This window comes from Herpailurus yagouaroundi, unplaced genomic scaffold (genome assembly GCF_014898765.1).
Source record: "Herpailurus yagouaroundi ecotype Mexico unplaced genomic scaffold, PumYag 67375, whole genome shotgun sequence".
Taxonomy (NCBI): domain Eukaryota; kingdom Metazoa; phylum Chordata; class Mammalia; order Carnivora; family Felidae; genus Herpailurus; species Herpailurus yagouaroundi.
The window spans coordinates 1469708-1490858 of NW_024420192.1; the positions used below are offsets into that span (position 1 = coordinate 1469708).

The window sequence follows — 21151 nt, forward strand, 5'->3', positions numbered from 1 at the left end:
AGACTCCACCAAAAGTCTGCTAGAACTGATACATGAATTCAGCAAAGTTGCAGGATACAAAATCCATGTACAGAAATCAGTTGCATTCTTATACACTAACAATGAAGTAACAGAAAGACAAATAAGGAAACTGATCCCATTCACAATTGCACCAAGAAGCATAAAATACCTAGGAATAAATCTAACCAAAGATGTAAAGGATCTGTATGCTGAAAACTATAGAAAGCTTATGAAGGTAATTGAAGAAGATTTAAAGAAATGGAAAGACATTCCCTGCTCATGGATTGGAAGAATAAATATTGTCAAAATGTCAATACTACCCAAAGCTATCTACACATTCAATGCAATCCCAATCAAAATTGCACCAGCATTCTTCTCGAAACTAGAACAAGCAATCCTAAAATTCATATGGAACCACAAAAGGCCCCGAATAGCCAAAGTAATTTTGAAGAAGAAGACCAAAGCAGGAGGCATCACAATCCCAGACTTTAGCCTCTACTACAAAGCTGTCATCATCAAGACAGCATGGTGTTGGCACAAAAACAGACACATAGACCAATGGAATAGAATAGAAACCCCAGAACTAGACCCACAAACGTATGGCCAACTCATCTTTGACAAAGCAGGAAAGAACATCCAATGGAAAAAAGACAGTCTCTTTAACAAATGGTGCTGGGAGAACTGGACAGCAACATGCAGAAGGTTGAAACTAGACCACTTTCTCACACCATTCACAAAAATAAACTCAAAATGGATAAAGGACCTGAATGTGACACAGGAAACCATGAAAACCCTAGAGGAGAAAGCAGGAAAAGACCTCTCTGACCTCAGCCGTAGCAATCTCTTACTCGACACATCCCCAAAGGCAAGGGAATTAAAAGTAAAAGTGAATTATTGGGATCTTATGAATATAAAAAGCTTCTGCACAGCAAAGGAAACAATCAACAAAACTAAAAGGCATCCAACGGAATTCGAAAAGATATTTGCAAATGACATATCAGACAAAGGGCTAGGATCCAAAATCTATAAAGAGCTCACCAAACTCCACACACGAAAAACAAATAACCCAGTAAGAAATGGGCAGAAAACATGAATAGACACTTCTCTAAAGAAGACATCCGGATGGCCAACAGGCACATGAAAAGATGCTCCACATCGCTCCTTATCAGGGAAATACAAATCAAAACCACACTCAGACACCACCTCAGGCCAGTCAGAGTGGCCAAAATGAACAAATCAGGAGACTCTAGATGCTGGAGAGGATGTGAGAAACGGGAACCCTCTTGCACTGTTGGTGGGAATGGAAATTGGTGTAGCCACTCCGGGAAACAGTGTGGAGGTTCCTCAAAAAATTAAAAATAGACCTACCCTATGACCCAGCAGTAGCACTGCTAGGAATTTACCCAAGGGATACAGGAGTACTGATGCATAGGGGCACTTGTACCCCAATGTTCATAGCAGCACTCTCAACAATAGCCAAATTATGGAAAGAGCCTAATTGTCCATCAACTGATGAATGGATAAAGAAATTGTGGTTTATATACACAATGGAGTACTACATGGCAATGAGAAAGAATGAAATATGGCCCTTTTGTAGCACGTGGATGGAACTGGAGAGTGATGCTAAGTGAAATAAGCCATACAGAGAAAGACATATACCATATGTTTTCACTCTTATGTGGATCCTGAGAAACTTAACAGAAGTCTATGGGGGAGGGGAAGGGAAAAAAAAAGAGGTTAGAGTGGGAGAGAGCCAAAGCATAAGAGACTCTTAAAAACTGAGAACAAACTGAGGGTTGATGGGGAGGGTGGGTGATGGGTATTGAGAAGGGCACCTTTTGGGATGAGCACTGGGTGTTGTATGGAAACCAATTTGACAATAAATTTCATATATTGAAAAATAAAAAAAACAAAAAAAATAAAAAGCTACTTATATCCTTAAGTTTTTACTTCCACCTACAGCCATCCTCATATTGCCAAAAAGGTATTCATTGGAGGCAAAGGGACTTGTACTATACGTTTATTTCTCATCTATTAAGCTATCAATGCATTATACAAAATTTAAGAAATATTTCAATAGTTCCATCTTTGTGGTTAAAACCTCTATATTTTGGGCTCTTTATCAATATGTTTATTTAATACAGTTTGCAGCCCTCAGTGAAAACTCATGATAAAGTCGAGTTATAAAGCAAAGTTTAGGAAAGTAGGAGTCTTGGTATTAACTATATAGAACAAAGGTTGGGTTATTAAAAATTTCAACAAAAACACAATGTTCTAATCATGCTTAATCTCATTACTAAATCATCTCACATTTTTCTTTCTCTCAAGTTCCTGAGGCAACATTCCCATGAAATATGTAGTTTCAGCTTCTGGAGACAGAATATTAAGAATCAAAACCAGGGGTGCCTTGGTGGCTCAGTCGGTTAAGTGCCCAACTTCGGCTCAAGTAATAAACTCATGGTTTGTGGTTTCAAACCCCCGTCGGGCTCTGTGCTGAGGGCTCGGAGCCTGGAGCCTGCCTGGGATTCTGTGTCTCATTCTCTCTGCCCCTCCCCCACTTGTACTCTGTCTCTGTCTCACAAAATGAAATAAATGTAAAAAAAAAAAATTTTTTTTAAAAAAAAAAAAAAAAAAAATCAAAACCACACTCTTAAAGCCAAAATAAGATCAATACATATATGTTCCAAAGCTACTATGTTATTATCGTTGGCAAAATAATCTCCATTTTAAAAACTGAAGTATCTACTCCATTTCTGGAATAGATATTTAAAAAAAAGTTGATGCTCATTGCTGGTGAAGCTGTATTGAAATGGGTACTCTGACACACTGTTACTGGGGGAGTACACTGAAACAATCTTTTCAGAAAGCATTTGATACCCACCATCAGCTTTTAAAATCATTTGCCCTTTGTGTCATGAATTCCATTTCTGGAAACTTATGCTTTAAAAAATACTTAAGAATATTCTCTAAGTTGAATCAAATTTACTTTATAAAAATTTCTTGAATCTATTTTCACTACCAACCTAATCCAAGCTATCAAATTCTCTCACCTAAACCACTGTAACCATCTCCTATCTGATTTCTCTGCATCTATTCTGCTCCCTATTCAATTAGTTCACCCTGCAATCAGATATTACTCCCAGTTTAAAGCCCTTCAACTGCATCCTATTGCTCTTAAAGATCAAAGTCCATAACGTGGCTTGTGAGGGTCTGCTTGGCTTGGCTCCTGACTGCTTTCAGTGTTCATGCCATACTAGCTTTCTTTTCTTTTAGTTCCTCAAATATGCTATAATTCCTCCTGCCAAAAGGCATTTGCACGATATCACTCATTCTGTCTGAAATAATCTCCCTCTGTACAACACCAACCCACTCCCCAATCTCTTCTAATTAGTTAACTGCCAACTCAAGCAGCTCTTCTTCATGAGGCCTTCCCTAAACCCACTCAGGATCCTTGGCTATATTCTTTCACACTGGAGTATTCCTCTCTTCCAGAGCATCCATTTTAGTTATAAACTACATATATAGAAGTGATTTGATTAATATCTGCTCTCCTGTTAGAATTTAAATTCCATATGAGTAGCCACTTTGTGTTTGGTGCTCACTGTTGTAACTCAATACCAAACATAGTGCCTGACATACAGTAGGTACTCAACATGTATCTATTGAATAAAAGAATGAAAAACTTAGCTATTAAGGATATTTATTCTCATGCAGTTTTAATAGGAAAAAAGTTGGAAGCAGCCTAAATGACCAATAATGGAGAACTGTGTAAACAAATTATAGTGAATGTATAAAACAAACTGTAGCCATTGAGAAATATATGTAGTGACACAGAAAAATGTGAAGTGAAAAAAGCAGAGCACAAAACTTATTTTTCATGTTAAAAAAGTGACGTGTGTATGAGTTTACACATGCATACAAATGGGTCTGAAAGCAATTCCCCCAAAGTGTTAAAATAAGTAGCTGTGAGTAGATGGAATCACTGATGATTTTTTATATTCTTTTTGCTTGCTTGTATTTTCTGTAGTTCATATAGAATAAGAAAAAAATCAGTTCATTTTGTGGGAGGAAAGTTACCCAATTTCAAGTAAATGTACACACACAGCAAGGAATGGGGGGAAACTGCCAACATATAAGAAACCCAGGACAACACATTATATTATTCAGGGTAGTTTTATATTACGGTTATTGCCCCCCAAACTCAGCAAACTATTTTTCTAGTCTCTTTCTCAGTGATTTCTCAGTCTGTTTACTGAGTAAAGAGCAACAGAAATAAAACTGTTCATATTGTACTAAAAACAGGACTACCTTCCTGGCTGCTTTAAAGATAAAAGGTGGTGCTTAGAATTCTCTCTCTCTTTCTCTCTCTCTCTCTCTCCCTCCACTTCTGTCTCTCCCTCTCCCACTCACTCTCCGTCAAATAAATAAACTTTAAATATATATATATATAAGTTGGCAAAAATATGAAATGCTGAAAATACAGTTCTTAATGTTTTATTTTATACACACATATACTCACATATGTTCTCATAACCAGTAAGGTATTTTTAAATGGGAATAGGCTATTAATTTTAAAAGTCACTTTTTCAATTGAACTATTACTAAATAAATATAATTTAATGCATTATAACTCAAATTGAGGCATTTCAACCACTTTCCCATTTCACAGGTTTTATCTTATTTTTCTTGATGGAATAATGACAAAAAGGCCCTGCTTCTGCATATCTTTAGAAACACTCTCTCCTGTCAAAACCATCTACAACAGATCCCAAAATTTTTCAATTACGACACAGAAGTTATGGCTAAGAGCAAGAAAATTATTCTAGTTGGCTTAATAGTGCATAAAATGTCACCATTTCATTTAACAAAATGGGTTCTGAAGTTGTGTAATCATGCATTATGAGTCCATTCAGCTATAAAGTACATGACTTAAGTTATACAGTAGATACACTATAAAGTTTGAAAAACGTCTTTTTTATAAGTGGAGGCTAAATCAAAAAGGAATTTCAGAGGCTGAGGCACAGTTTTAAAGAATTTTAAACCAACTCATTCCGGCTGTACAAGAGTAAAATAAAATAACATGGGGAGGTCTCAATACAGATCCTGAAAGATCATATATCACATTTCAAAATCACCACAATCACCATACTGTGAACAGCCATAATTCATATATTGGATACACAATGGTAATCCTAAAAGACAAAAGGGTTATCTAAAGCCACAAGCTTGAGACTGAATTCAAAATCACCTTCACATCAACTTACCTTTTCATTTCAGACTAAGAAACACAAATAGTATACATACCCTTTTAAGATCACATTCTTAAAGAAAGGGTAGAAAATATAGGAAATGGTTAATGAGGATAACAAGAAATTGGCTTATTTGAAAACATACTGTGTAAGGAGTAATCACAGTATAGGAAAACAAACAAACAATGATTTAAGGAAAGGAAGTTCTTTTGCAGGGGTAAAAATTCCTGAAGTAGCCAGTGGTTGAAATCATAATTTTTATTTAAGCCTCACTTACACATAAACAGAACACATAAATTTCTTTCACTTTTCTGTTTATCATTTTCAAAATAAATAGAATTTAAAAGTTATTTTAAAAACATAACTGTGGGACACCTGGGTAGCTAAAGTGACCGACTTCAGCTCAGATCACGATCTCATAGTTCTTGGGTTGGAGCCCCGGATTGGGCTGTGTGCTGACTGCTCAGAGTCTGGAGCCTGCTTCTGATTCTGTGTCTCCATCTCTTTCTGCCCCTTCCCTGCTTGCGCTCTATCTCTTTCTGTCTCTCAAAAATAATAAATAAATGGTCAAAAGAAAAACATAACTGTGATGACATATTATGATAACAAAAGCTCTCTAAATTTGAATGCTTTAGAAATATCATTAGAAGGCCTACAAAAGTAGGAGTGAATCTACTTTCCTCTTTGCTAAGTAACAATATATACAATGCTGCCTTCTTGCTAAAGCTAAATATAAATAGCCTCAAATTTAAAATATGGAACTGACATTTTAAGCCCCATTAAAACTAGTACTATGTTATAGTATGAGGAATAAAAGTTTTTACAGAGGTCTCAACTATGTACTGGAATTAGCTTGCCATACTAAAGGAAATCAATTGGATTCAGGAAAAAAAAAACACAAAAGTAATGTAAGAAGGAATGTAAATGGGCTAAGATCTCTGTATGATAACAAAATGAGTTTGGAAGAAAATACTTAGGAACATCAGAGAGCTGTTAAAGAGGAGATGAAAGTAACTGAAAATAAGGTGGGCCAACATAAAAAAAAATAGCTGCTACAAAAAGAGATGATGCCAGAAACAACACTCAATAAATATTTATTCAATTAATAAATTATCTATTCTTAAACACATGAGGACACATTGTCATTAATATTCAGAAGGCATAGCTATTACTTGATTTATTAAATCATTTTAATAATCTAAGTGACAGATCTTTAAATATTTAAATTTTTTAATATTTATGTATTTTTGAGAGACAGAGAGAGACAGTGTGAGCAGGGGAGGGGCAGAGAGAGAGGGAGACAGAATCAGAAGCAGGCTCCAGGCTCTGAGCTGTCAGCACAGAGCCCGATGCGGGGCTTGAACCCACGAACCGTGAGATCATGACCTGAGCCGAAATTGGAAGCTTAACCAACTGAGCCACCCAGGTGCCCCCAGATCTTTAAATATTTTTAAATATTTACTTATTTGATACTAATACAGAGCTTCATAAGCCTTATGAGGCTAGGCAGACAAAAAGAAATAATGAAAGGAATACCTACTTGTGCACAGGGAGCTGAAACAGCACAATCACAGCATGGTGAGCCAAAAACAGATGCATAAATAAAATTGGGTGCATATGACTCAATAGTTTATTGAGTCATATTATGTTTATATGGATCAGTGCTAAATTCAATAGTGTGACCTGAGGGAGAGATGTAGTCACTCACAGCCATAAGCGCTGTAAATGAATACCTATAGCTAATAACTATGTGAGCAGGGCACAAAAAGGAAAATAAATTAAAACACATCTGAAGCAACTCACTGGGTAGAATTTTAAGATATTAAAGAAAACTTCATATTAATAAGCTACATGTATGCTTTGCTTCTCAGGTCAGTAACTTCATATCTTTTACTAGAAAAGGTTATCAAGCACTGATTCAAGAACAATTTTTTCCACCAAGAGTCCATTGCTTCCAAGGGTGTGTAGCCTAATGGACTTCTATAAGAAAATAAAAGAGTAAGAAAAAAGAAAATGAACTTTTGATAAAGGTAACAGAGTCACCTTTTCTTTAACTGATATGGGATTTATCTAAGAATTCTAGTTTTAAAGACATTGCTAAATTCAGGGGTTCCTGGCTGGCTCAGTCAGTAGAGCACATGACTCTTGATCTTGGGGTTGTGAGTTCGAGCTCCACGTTGGGTGTAGAGATTACTTCAAGAAAAAAATCATATTCCTGAATTCTAATAGCAAGAAATGTTCTAATCCTAGATCAAGGGACTAGTTTATAAAGAAACTACTTAGGGGCAAAGTTTGTGGTGAGGAAGAATAAAATATACACTAAAAATTTTGGATGCAATTTGTTTTGTATAAATGTGTGCTACAGACTGAATGCTTTTTCCCTAAAGAACCAATTAAGCAGCAAATAATGTGGAAATGCCCACAATTTCATAGATAAGCAAACTGTCCAGAGAAGAGAACTATCTCTTCAATCCATGCTAAAGGTAAGTAACTGCAATTAAAGGAATAAATTCAATCACTACTTCAATACTGTTATAAATAACAGTGGCTTAATAAAAGCTAGGTCAAAATGTAAGGGTTAAATTGCAGTGTAGGCTGCTAGGAATTTATCCAAGGGACACAGGAGTACTGATGCATAGGGGCACTTGTACCCCAATGTTCATAGCAGCACTCTCAACAATAGCCAAATTATGGAAAGAGCCTAAATGTCCATCAACTGATGAATGGATAAAGAAATTGTGGTTTATATACACTATGGAATACTACGTGGCAATGAGAAAAAATGAAATATGGCCTTTTGTAGCAACGTGGATGGAACTGGAGAGTGTGATGCTAAGTGAAATAAGCCATACAGAGAAAGACAGATACCATATGGTTTCACTCTTATGTGGATCCTGAGAAACTTAACAGGAACCCATGGGGGAGGGGAAGGGAAAAAAAAAAAAGAGGTTAGAGTGGGAGAGAGCCAAAGCATAAGAGACTGTTGAGAACTGAGAACAAACTAAGGGTTGATAGGGGGTGGGAGGGAGGAGAGGGTGGGTGATGGGTATTGAGGAGGGCACCTTTTGGGATGAGCACTGGGTGTTGTATGGAAACCAATTTGACAATAAATTTCATATATAAATAAAAAAAACAAAAAAAAATAAAAAAAAAATAAAAAAAAAATAAATTGCAGTGTAGGGCTAACCTGTAGCCTTGGGAAATAACAGCTTTGTTTCGACACTGTAGGTTAAGAGATAACAGCCTTGTCCTATCAATCAAGGGAACAAAAGTTCGAGGGAAATCAACTGGATTGGTGTTTGGATTGGGGCAAGGACATGTTGAGAACTTTGAAAAAGTGGGCCAGAGGCAGGGTCAAGGAGGTCAACTGGTTGCGGCTTAATGGCAGAAGGTCTGAACTGTTTCCACCCCCATCTGGGAACTATTTCTTTGTTCTGTTCCCAGGTGATGATGAGATGATGTGGTCGGCTATAAAAACTCTGTACCCCGGCTGTTCGAGGCCACACTCTGGTCAAGAGTGTCGGTCCCGATTGGTCGGCCTTGCCTCTCATTGCAATAAACTTTGTTGTGACTGTCACTGGTGCCGCAGCATTCAGTTTCAGGAGTCATGTGGACGCAACAAAAAGACAAGCAAGTTGAGCAGATGTCTAGTGGAAAAATTGAGAGGGTAACTGAAGAACTTCTCCAATATTCCTGCCTCTCATTGCAATAAACTTTTTTGTGACTGTCACTGGTGCCTGTAGCATTCTGTTTCAGGAGTCATGTGGATGCAACAAAAAGACAAGCAAGTTGAGCAGATGTCTAATGGAAAAATTGAGAGGGTAACTGAAGAATTTCTCCAATATTACTGGGAATATAAGTATACAATAAGTTTATAGATGGGAGATGAAAGATCTATTATCAGGAAAAGCTCTATTATTATTAATTTCTCTGTACCTTAAGGTTTGTTTTCTATACTCTATTAGTCTGATACTAGAGTGAAAAGGTCCTAAAATGGCTTATGGTACATATGAGATATATTTATACTCAACAGTCAACTTAATAATGTATAATAAAAAAATAACAAGCTGACTGATATTCACATTGGCCAGTCAGTTAATTCCCTATCCCAAGGGAAGTCAATTGGAAAAATGAGATGAGGATCATAAGGCTACTTGATGATGTATAAAATAAGAGCTAGAAAACAGCCTCTCCATGTCATCCAAGTATTCTTGTCCATTGGTCTAAGTGTCCATTCAGTTGAACAAGCCTGGAGATTTGTTATTCCATTATCTCCCCAGGACTCCAATTTTTTAATACTCCAAGCTGTTGTTCCACTCCTGATTATATCAAGTTTTATACCAAAGCTCTCTGATTGCTCTAGTACATGTTCATCTCTCTTGTAATACTACTAGCTTCTGACTATATCCAATGTGGATCTGCTTCAAACATAAAAAAAGAGTATGTCAAGCAAAGTCTGGAAAGTAGTCCTTATTTTAAGTTCTTCATTACTCATGTTATTATCAGCACAGAATTACCTAATTAGTAAACTAACTCATTCTTCAAAAGAAGCACATTAAAAAAAAGTTTAAATGCAGGAGTATAGCACTGAAATTCTTCAAAAATCTGAAGATTCTATTATAAAACAAATAATTTGTTAATTTATCTATTTTTTAATATGAAATTTATTGTCAAATTGGTTTCCATACAACACCCAGTGCTACCCTTCTCAATGCCCATCACCCACTTTGCCCTCCCTCCAACCCCCATCAACCCTCTAATTTATCCATTTTAAAAACAAGAGCTTCCAAATAGTGAAACCACCACTGTTTTTCCATAATCCCCTTTACTACAGAGATTGGATAAACAGATTATTTAAATACCTCCTGAGCAGCATTATTATTTTTGTTAGTAGTGTTAAGAACATCCAAGTGGTACAGCCCACTGTGGAAAACAGTATGGAGGTTCCTCAAAAAGTTAAAAATAGAACTACCTTAAGATCCAGCAATCACACAACTGGGTATTTACACAAAGAATACAAGAATCTAATTCAAAGGGATACATGCACCCCTATGTTCATAGCAGCATTATTTACAATAGCCAAGATATGGAAGCAACCCAAGTGTCCACTGATTGATGAATACATACACACACACACACACACACACACACACACACACACACACACACAGGAATATTATTCAGCCATCAAAAAGAATGAAGTCTTGCCATTTGTAACAACATGGATGGAACCTGAGAATATAATGCTTACCAAAATGAGTCAATCAGAGAACGACAAATACCCATATGATTTCATTCATATGTAGAATTTAAGAAACAAAACAAACAAGCAAAGGGGAAAACAACAGAGAGAGACAAAAGAGGAAACAGACCCTTAATTGCAGAGAACAATCTGATGGTTACCAGATGGAAGGGGTGGGGAATGGGTTAAATAGGTGATGGGGAGGGATTAAGGAGTACACTTGCTTGTTGTGATGAGCACTGAGTGATATATGGAAATGTTGAATTACTATATTATATACCTGAAAATAATATAACACTATATATTAACTAACAGGAATTAAAATAAGAACTTTAAAAAAAATATGAAAAAAGAATATGGATAATTAAATGAATAGATCAGGTAGATGGAAGATTCATCAGGAAGCTAGGGGACATTCTAGGATCTTTCTAAACTAAGTGTACAGAAGGGGAAATGTTAACCACAGCACACACACACACACACACACACAAATTGCTTCTAAGTGCTAAATCTAATTTACCTATTTATTTATAAGGCTGGATTATATAACAAATAACATCAACCAATGCTATTTTAAGTGAATAAATAAAATATTTAGGTTGATAACTTTTTTGTTTTTTTAGTCAATCATGTTATTTTTTGTTTGTTTTAAGCCCAAGAAAGTCTCAGCCATATAACCATGGTCAATTCATAAGGTTTTGCATTAGAAAACCTGTGGTAGTAAGAGTCAATCAAAATACTCCGGAAGATAATAATCTTGAATATGTGTGTGTGTGTGTGTGTGTGTGTGTGTGTGTGCGCGCGCATGCACAGGCGCATTCTGCGCAAATACGGTATGTATAAGAATTTGTAGTTACTGTTATTCACTCTTACCCCTTCTTTTGGGTCTGTGTGGAGTCCTCCTCCTGCATGACCATGCCAACATGTCCTCTTTTCTATCAGTGGCCATGCCTGGAGAGCCTAGTTGAAGATGATACCAAGTCATCCATTAGCTATTACAGAATTTCAGATCTTTAAAACTCTGACTTAGCCTAATCTAATGAATGTATCACATACAAATTCATAGGCATAGCTTTTAACCTAGCATAACAAAGCAAAACACCTTCACGATTAGCTTACAATACACTTACACAAAGATACTGAAATATAACTAATATCCATTCAGAATTACTTTCTCTAAAGAGCTTTTGAAATTAATGTTTAAGAACTTTGACTTATATTACACTTCTATTTGATTTATACCAGCTTTCTCATTATCATTTGCTACCATAGTACTATGTAATCTGTTACTCTATCATTGGCAAAGAATATCCTAGGGTTAACTAATTATATCCCACTTGTTTTCCACATGTATACATTTTTGCTTTATAATATAGTTCATTTTATATAACTGATTCTTTTCCTTATTCTTTCTCATATATACACGTGTGTATATATATACACATATATATGAGTATTTAAAAAAATTTTTTTTAACGTTTATTCATTTTTTGATAGAGACAGAACATGAGTGGGGGAGGGGTAGAGAGAGAGGGAGGCACGGAATCTGAAGCAGGCTCAAGGCTTTGAACTGACAGCACAGAGCCTGACATGGGGCTTGTACTCACGGACTGTGAGACCATGACCTGAGCTGAAGTTGGACACTTAACCAACTGAGCCACCCAGGTGCCCCTATATATGTATTTTTAATGCTTACTGTCTATCTTATGCTATAGTAATATGCATGCATGTTGTGTCTTTCCTATTACATGGTAAGTTTCTTGAAATTAAGCCAGTCTCTTTTATCCTTGTATCTCCCATGGCTTATACCACAGTGTCTTGTATGTGGGCAGGGTAGATTTCAATGCTTAATGGATTAGCTTATAAAACAGAGCTATCTATAAATCTCTCAACTAGCCTCGAAAACATGCAACATCTTGCCTACTACAAATTTCTAAAATAGGTCTTAAGACTGATTCTTAGGTTAGAGAAATATAGAAGTTAAATTATTTGAGAAATATAAAGTTACTAAGACAGTAAAGATTAGGCTCAAAATTTAAGCTTACCAATATTTAAAGTTTTCCTCAGTTAAAACATACTTAATGAAATAAATACATATAATAATGCTTCTTCAGTAGCCATAATAATCAATAATTAATGAATTAATGAAGGACACAGTACTTTATAAACACAAATGTGTATCAGTGCTAAATCATAATAGTATGAGCTTTGGGTCAAGCTATGAAAATGGAATCACAAAAACCAAAAGTGTCTTCCTATTTGCACCAGTTGAGAACAAAAAATAATTGCCATAAATGGGTTACTGATTCTTGGATCAACAATCCTAAAGCATTTTTAAAGGGAAAACATCAAAATACAAATTTTAGTGTGATAATGTCTCTGTGACATTTTTTTCCATCTAAAAGACTGAGTAACAAATTATATCAAGCACTCTGATGAATACCACAGAAGATAATAAGGTCTTCGACAAAGCAAAAGATTGAAATGTTATTCACTTTTACAGCCTCTGCATAAATTAGAACAATGCCTTGTACTTTAAAGGCAAATAACTGTTAGAAATAATAAACGTAGTACTCAGGGTTTAGACTGTCTTCTAATTTTCCAACCTTTCTCATCTTGGAGAATTGCCTGTATAATTTCAGAACACTGAGAAATTTTGAAGTTGTCTTTCACTTATATTAACAATGAAAAATAACTTTTATCAACAAGTAAACTAAGCATCAGGCTCTAATAAGCAAAGAGTCCCTGAACATCTTCTAAGGTAAAGGGCTTTCACTCATTTGAAAATCTTATAGCATTCCATACATCAGATACAAATTACCAGGATAATTTTAAGGTCAACAAGCTGATATTACATTTATAAAAAGCATTCTGAAAATGTTACTGTAGCTGGCACTGATCTCAAGAGATTCTGACAGATCTTTCCAGGAGTGAAAAAATAATCAAGATATCTATCCCTATTTCTATGAGCAAAAACATAATTTCTTATTCATCTTTCTATTTAGAAAAAAATGAAAAGAGGAATTGAGAAATACAAAATATATAGTATAAATTTGAAAATGCTCAAAGAAATGCACACTTTTCTGAGTTATATATAGAAGTATCTGCTTAATCTTACCCTGGTAACATGTAGTATCTGTCTTAAGTTGCCTTTTCCCAGTCTCTGCCATGTAGTATGTCTTAATGACTCTGGGATCTACAGAAGAGAAAAAAAGGAAGAACTTTCAGAGTAAATAATTAATATTAAGAGATTTCCTCTATTCTCCTGTATACAGCTGTTACATCCATCTGGTCTAAAATGTCATTGAAATTTACTATTTTCTTGTTGATTTTCTGAATGGATGATCTATCCATTGATGTAAGTTGGGTGTTAATGCTCCCTACTGTTATTATATTACTATCAATTTCTTCCTTTATGTCTTAGACCAGTTGCTTTATATATTTAGGTGCTCCCATGTTGGTTGCATAGGTATTTATAATTGTTGTATTCTCATTCTGCATTATTCCTTTTATTATCATGTCCTACTTTGTATTTTGTTACCCTCTTTATTTTAAAGTGTATTTTGTAAGTACTGCTACCCCAGCTTTCTTTTCACTTCCATTTGCATGATAAACTTTTTCCATACCTTCACTATCAATCTGTATATATTTAGGTCTGAATGGAGTCTCTTATAGGAAGCATACAGTCTTACAATTTTGTCAATTCAGTCACCTTTTGTCTTTTAATTGAAGCAGTCCATTTACATTTAAATCAATTATTAACAGGTATGTACCTACTGCCATTATGTCACTTGTTTTACAGTTGTTTTTGCAGTTCTCTCTTCCTTTCTTCTCTTGCTGTCTTAAATTGTGGTTGGATGGCTTTCTTTAGTGTTATGCTTGGATTCCTTTCTCTTTATTTTTTGTGTATTTACTATAGGTTTGGGGTTTGTGGTTACCATTAGGTTCATATATACCATCTAAAGTGTGCAGCAGTCTATATTCAGTTGGTGGTCACTGAAGATGGAACCCATTCTAAAAGCACTCAATTTTTTTTTACCACCCCCATGTTTTATGTATATGATACTATACTTTATATTCTTATATTTTGTGAACCTCTTGACTGATTTTTGAATATATAATTGATTTTAATGTTTTTGTACTTTAACCTCCATACTGGTTTTATAAGTTATTAATCTACTATTTCTATTTTATGTTTGCATTTACCTATGAATTTTTTCCTTTCATAATTTTCTTACTCCTAAGTATGGCCTTTTCTTTCTATTCAAAGAATTCCCTTTAATTTTTCTTGAAGGCTGCTGTAAGGGTTATGAACTCCTTTAACTTTTGTTTATCTGGGAAACACTTTATCTCTCCTATTCTGAATGATAACCTTGCTGGGTATTCTTGGTTGCAGACTTTTTTTCCTTTCAGCACTTTAAATATATGCCACTTCCTTCCAGACTGCAACACTTCTGCTGAAAAATCAGCTGAAAGCCTTATGTGGTTTCCCACGTGATATATATAATATATATTCAAAAAAATTCCATCCAAAAAGAGCATAATACACATTCTCTTAAAGTACACATGGAACATTTTCCAGGACAAATCACATATTAGGCCACAAAACAAGTCTCAATAAATTTGAAAAGAAAGTCATATCATGCATGTTTTCTGACCACAACAGTATGAACCTAGAAATCAGTAGGAAGGATAATCTGGAAACAACACATACATGAAGGCTAAATAACATGGTACTAAACAATGAATGACTCAATCAAGAAATCAAAGAGGAAATCAAAAAATGCATGGAGATAAATGAAAACACAACAGTAAAAAACCTTTGGGATGCAGGAAGGCTGTAAGGGGGAAGTTTCTAGCAATAGAGGCCTACTTCAAGAAACAAGAAATATCTCAAATAAACCACCTAACCTTACACCTAAAGGAGCTACAAAAAGAAGAACATGAAAAGCCCCAAAAAAGTAGAGGCAGTACATGATAAAAAATTACACAAGAAATAAAGGAAATAGAGACTAAAACAATAGAACACAAACCAGGAGTTGGATGTTTGAGAAAATAAATAAAATTGATAAACCTTGACCCAGACTCATAAAAAAAAAAGAGATGACTCAAATAAATAAAATCAGAACTGAAGGAGGAGAAATAACAACCGACAGCACAGAAATACAAATGATAACAAGAGAATAGTATGAAAAATTACATGCCAATAACTTGGCAAAGTAGAAAAAATAGTTAAGTTCCTAGAAACATATATCCTTCTAAAACTGCATCAATAAGAAATAAAAAATTTGAAGACTAATTACAAGCAAGGAAATTGTATCAGTAATCCAAAAACTCCCAACAAGTAAAAGCCCAGGACCAGATGGTTTCACAGGCAAATTCTACCAAACATTTAAAGCAGAGTTAATACCTATTCTCAAACTATTCATAAAAATTAATACCTATTCTCAAACTATTCATACAAATAGAAAAGAAAGGAAAGCTTTCAAATTCATTCTATGAGACCAGCATTACCCTGATACCAAAACGAGATAAAGACAAACATAAAAAAGAAAACTACAGACCAATATCTCTGATGAACATAGATGTAAAAATCCTCTAAGGAAAGCAAATCCAATAATACATTAAAAGTATTGTTCACCACGATCAAGTGGGATTTATTCCAGGGATTCAAGGGTGGTTCAATATTCATACATCAATCAACAAGATACATCACATCAACAAGAAAAAGGATAAAAAAAAACCTATGATCATCTTAATAAATGCAGAAAAAGCATTTGACAAAGGATCACATCCATTCATGATAAAAACTCTCAACAAAGAAAGTTTAAAGAAAACATACCTCAACATGATAAATGACATATATGAAAAGCCCAAAGTTAATATCATACTCATTGGTAAAACACTGAGAGCTTTTCCTCTAAAATGAGGAACAAGACAAGGGTATCTACTCTCATCACTTTTATTCAACATAGTTTTAGAAGTCCTAGCCACAGCAATTAGACAACAAAAAGAATATAAATAAAGCATCCATAATGGTAAGGAAGGAAAAAAATTTCACTATCTGCAGATGACAGGATATATTAAAAACTCCAAAGCATCAAAAAATAACTAGAACTGATAAATTCAGTAAAGTCACAGAATATAAAATTAATACACAGAACTCTGTTGCATTTCTATGAACTTCTACTTCTAATAATGAAGTAACAGAAATAGAAATTAAGAAAACATTTACAACTGCACCATGAGAATAAGATAACTAGGAATAACCTTAAAAACATTTCTTTTATTGCTCACAAATATACATAAATACCAAACCATAGCCAATGTTACAGAGATGATTATGCTTTTATACATGCCTAAAAAGATAAAATATAAAATGTGTGAAAGTAAATTATATTACTTATTGAAAGTGTCAAATTGTATTTTTTTCCCTCTTTTTAATCTTTCTTTTTTTTTTCTAAAGCCTTCAAAGTCTTCAACCCCAATTCTTTCTTAAATGGCTTTTATGCACTCTTCAAACATTCCTCCATTTACTAACCCCCTTTACTGTATTTCATTATGTTCTACCTTGCATATGTTCCCTCTTTAGCCTTAATCACAATGCTAAATTTAGACAGTGGTCCCAAGATCAGTTTTGCGAAACACCTCTATGTAACAAGACAATGGACTCCAACGAAAGATTCCTTGGGCCAACAATTTTGTTTTGATAATGTTCGAAAAGTCGAGCTGAAAGCAGGCAGAATAAAGAACCTCTCCACGTTAATACCAGAGACATCTATAAAACGAACACACATCCTTCTGAAGTGCACCATCAATTTGGTGAGGAAAAAATGTGCTTCTTAGGTCAAATCTCTCCCAAATGGCAGGTAATACTTAGGATTTCCCTAAGCTATAAATACATTGAACAAATGAATTCATATCTTAATATGAATGCTAATGTTGTACACTGTGAAACAGAAAAAAAAGTCAGATCAACCAAAAACTAACTTTCATATACAAAAGAGCTAGCCAAATTATTGAGAAAATTAACTCAGTTGTTTTCCAAAATGTATTGAACAGTATTACATTCCTGCTTATGGATATTCCTGAATTATAAAAATTTCAACAATAGTGATGACCGTTTGCACACTGACTTGTCAAACCCGAGCTACTACATGACTCCATGTATCCTCAAACTCCATAAGGCATCCACTGTCATGGTGCCTTTCTAGGGCTTAACTCAATTGTTCCCCTCACTGACTTTTTCCATACTCATATCTCACACAATCTTTACTTCTAAACTTCCTATTTTACATAACCTCCCAGCTCAAGTAACTAGACATCAAGGAAGATCTTGCACATGTTTGCACATTCATATACAATTTAATCTTCTTTGACTTTCAAAATCTACCCAGTTATCTCAAGTAAATGACTATCCACCTTCTTTCCTCTCCCAAAATGATGGCTTATATGTGACCAATAGCTAACAGATGAATGTGGGTAATACACTTAACAGCAAAATATACATTCTGAAGTGATGTTGGTCAAGCTTAAAACAACCTACCATAAAATATAAGCCCTTCAAAGTATCTATAAACCTCTTCAGAATTACCAGTTATCACTTTAAACTTCTTTTAAATTTTTAATTAATTTATTATTATTATTATTATTATTATTATTATTTTAGAGAGAGGGAGTGTAAGTGCGGGAGGGGCAGAGGGAGAAAGAATCTTAATCAGGCTCCATGCCCAGTGTGGTGCCTGACATAGGAGTCAACCTCATGAACTGAGAGATTATGACCTGAGGCCAAAATCAAGAGTCAAATGCTTAACCAACTGAGCTTCCCAGGCACCCCTAAACTTTTAAAATCACACAATTTTGTCACATAAGCATCAGGATTCAAGGTGAATAATTTTAACATGTTTGTGCTCAAATTGAACTTCTAGTACTAAGATAGCATTGTTAAAATTACAAACTGTTTCAAGTATATAAAAAGTTAAGAAACAAGAAAATGAACACAGGTATAGTCAGTATCCAGCCTAAGAAATAACAGATAAAAAGAAAGCTCTAACATGCTCCTCTATGTTATCTCTTTCCTGTTCCTCAGAATCAGCATTGATTATTTAAAATATCTTCCACTACAGGGGCGCCTGGGTAGCTCAGTCAGTTAAGCATCCAACTTTGGCTCAGGCCATGATCTCGCGGTTTGTGAGTTCGAGCCCTGTGTCGGGCTCTGTGCTGACAGCTCAGAGCCTGAAGCCTGCTTCGGATTCTGTGTCCCCCCCTCTCTCTGCCCCTCCCATGCTCATGCTCTGTCTCTCTCTGTCTCTTGATAATAAATAAACGTTAAAAAAATTTTAAATAAATCTTCCACTACAAAAGTAAAAATAATGGTCACATAATGGGTTAACTTCTTTTGAGAGCTAGTCCCTCCACCTAAAATACCGTTTCAATTACACTCAGGGAAAATGACAGAGTAGGAGGATCCTGAGCTCAACTTGTCCCACAGACATAGTTACATCTATGTGCTGTGACAATGATCTGAAGACTGACAGAACAGACCTTCCATGGCTAATTGTGAAGGCCACATAGAAAAAGGTAAAACGTGTGGAGACATGGTTGGGAACTATACCTCCTACACAACTAACCACAACTGGGAGGGACATCACAAGCACGGAGAAGGAGAGGATCAGATCACTAGGGCATCCCCCTCAATGGGAACCCAAATCCCCATAAAGTCTGGCTTTGAATATCAACAGGGCATAACTCTAGGAGGACTGAGGGTGATAGGAAACCCAGTCCCTACCCTTAAAGAGCCAGCATACTAAATAACTGTGGCCTGAGGCACAACACAGAAGCAGCAGTTTAAAAAAGCATCTGAGGTATAAGTGAAGATTTACTGATTAATCTTAGAATGTGTGCTAGAGAGGAAATGATCTGCAGATTTCTCTAGGAACAAAAGTGCTGGCATGTGCAATTTCTCTTCCCCTCTCCCAACCTAGAAAGCTGAATGTTTGCAAGAGCTAGCACTAACAATCTTCATTTACCTTGCTAGCATTGCATGCCCCACCCCAGAGAAAACAGGAATATTTCCCAAATTAAAGAACAAGGCAAAATCACAGCATAAAGGTTAAATTAAATGGAGATAAGCAATATGCCTGATAAATAATTCAAAGTAATGGCCATAAAGATACTCATTGGACTTGAGAAAAGAGTGGATAAACACAGGGGCGCCTGGGTGGCTCGGTCGGTTAAGCATCCGACTTCAGCTAAGGTCATGACTTATGACTTCAAGCCCCACATGGGGCTCTGTGCTGACAGCTCAGAGCCTGGAGTTTGCTTCGGAATCTGTGTCTCCCACTCTCTCTCTGCCCCTCCCCCTGCTCACACTCTGTTTCTGTCTCTAATAAATAAATAAATAAACATTAAAATTAAAAGAAAAAGAGTGGATAAACACATTGAGAACTTCAACAAAAAGAATGAAAATGTAAAAAGAACCACTCAGAGCTAAAGAATTCAATAACTGAAGCAAAAAATACACTACAGGGAATCAAGAACATATTTGAGGATGAAGAGAGAATCATCAATCTACTAGACAGGATAATGGAAAGTAACGAAGTGGAAGTGCAAAAAAAAGTAAACAATAATAAAAATGAGAAAAAGCTAAGGGAACAGTGCAACATCATCAAGCATAATAACATCTGCATTACAGGAATCTCAGAACAAGAGAGGAGACCAACAACTTTTTTGATATAAATTGGCACAACCACTGTGGAAACTAGTGGAGAGTCTTAAAACAATTAAAAATAGAAATACCATATCATCCAGTAATGCCACTACTGGGTATTTACCCAAAGAAGCCAAAAACACTAATTTGAAAAGATGAAAAATGATATGGTTTCAACTATTGGGAAAATGGCAAAGCAGGAAGATCCTGGGCTCACCTCATCCCACGGACACACAAAAACAGCTACACCTGTGACATGAACTCTGAAAATGACCCAAAGACTGGCAGAACACACTTTCTGCAGTTAATCTTAAATCTTAGAGAGAAGGCCATATCAAAAAGGGTAGGAGGGACAGAGATGCAGTTGAGAACCAAACCTTTGGTGAGACCAACCACAAAAACGATGGACACCAGTAGCCCAGAGAAATGAGAGGATCAGAACATACAATGGGTACCACAGGCACAGGTCACCCTCACTGGGAAGACAAATCCCCATAACATTTTGCTTTGAAAGCGAGTGGAGCGGGTCGCCTGGGTGGCGCAGTCGGTTAAGCGTCCGACTTCAGCCAGGTCACGATCTCGCGCTCCGTGAGTTCGAGCCCCGCGTCGGGCTCTGGGCTGATGGCTCAGAGCCTGGAGCCTGTTTCCGATTCTGTGTCTCCCTCTCTCTCTGCCCCTCCCCCGTTCATGCTCTGTCTCTCTCCCAAAAATAAATAAACGTTGAAAAAAAAAAATTAAAAAAAGAAAGCGAGTGGAGCTTTTTACAATCAGTGGGGATAAACTCGGTACTTTATAAAACGGGCTTAGCTCCAGGAGAGCCAGAGGGCCATAGGAAACTGAGTGCCTACCCTTAAAGAGCCAGCATAAAAAATAACCCAGCAAAGGCACAGCATAGAACCAGCAGTTTATTTTTTTATTTTTTTTAATTTTTTTTTCAACATTTATTTATTT

General features: G+C 35.7%; 1 protein-coding gene across 2 annotated transcripts in view; it reads right to left on the minus strand.

Annotated features, from left to right (window-relative positions):
• Positions 1-21151, minus strand: part of ABCB7 (ATP binding cassette subfamily B member 7) — a 135907-nt gene that overhangs the window by 62063 nt on the left and 52693 nt on the right. For both annotated transcript variants that reach the window (XM_040467212.1, XM_040467211.1), the window contains exons 2-3: positions 13610-13687; positions 11365-11451 (exon numbers count right to left, since the gene is read on the minus strand). In XM_040467212.1, the coding sequence (XP_040323146.1) occupies positions 11365-11451; positions 13610-13687 (165 nt within the window). The remainder of the gene's footprint in view (positions 1-11364; positions 11452-13609; positions 13688-21151) is intronic.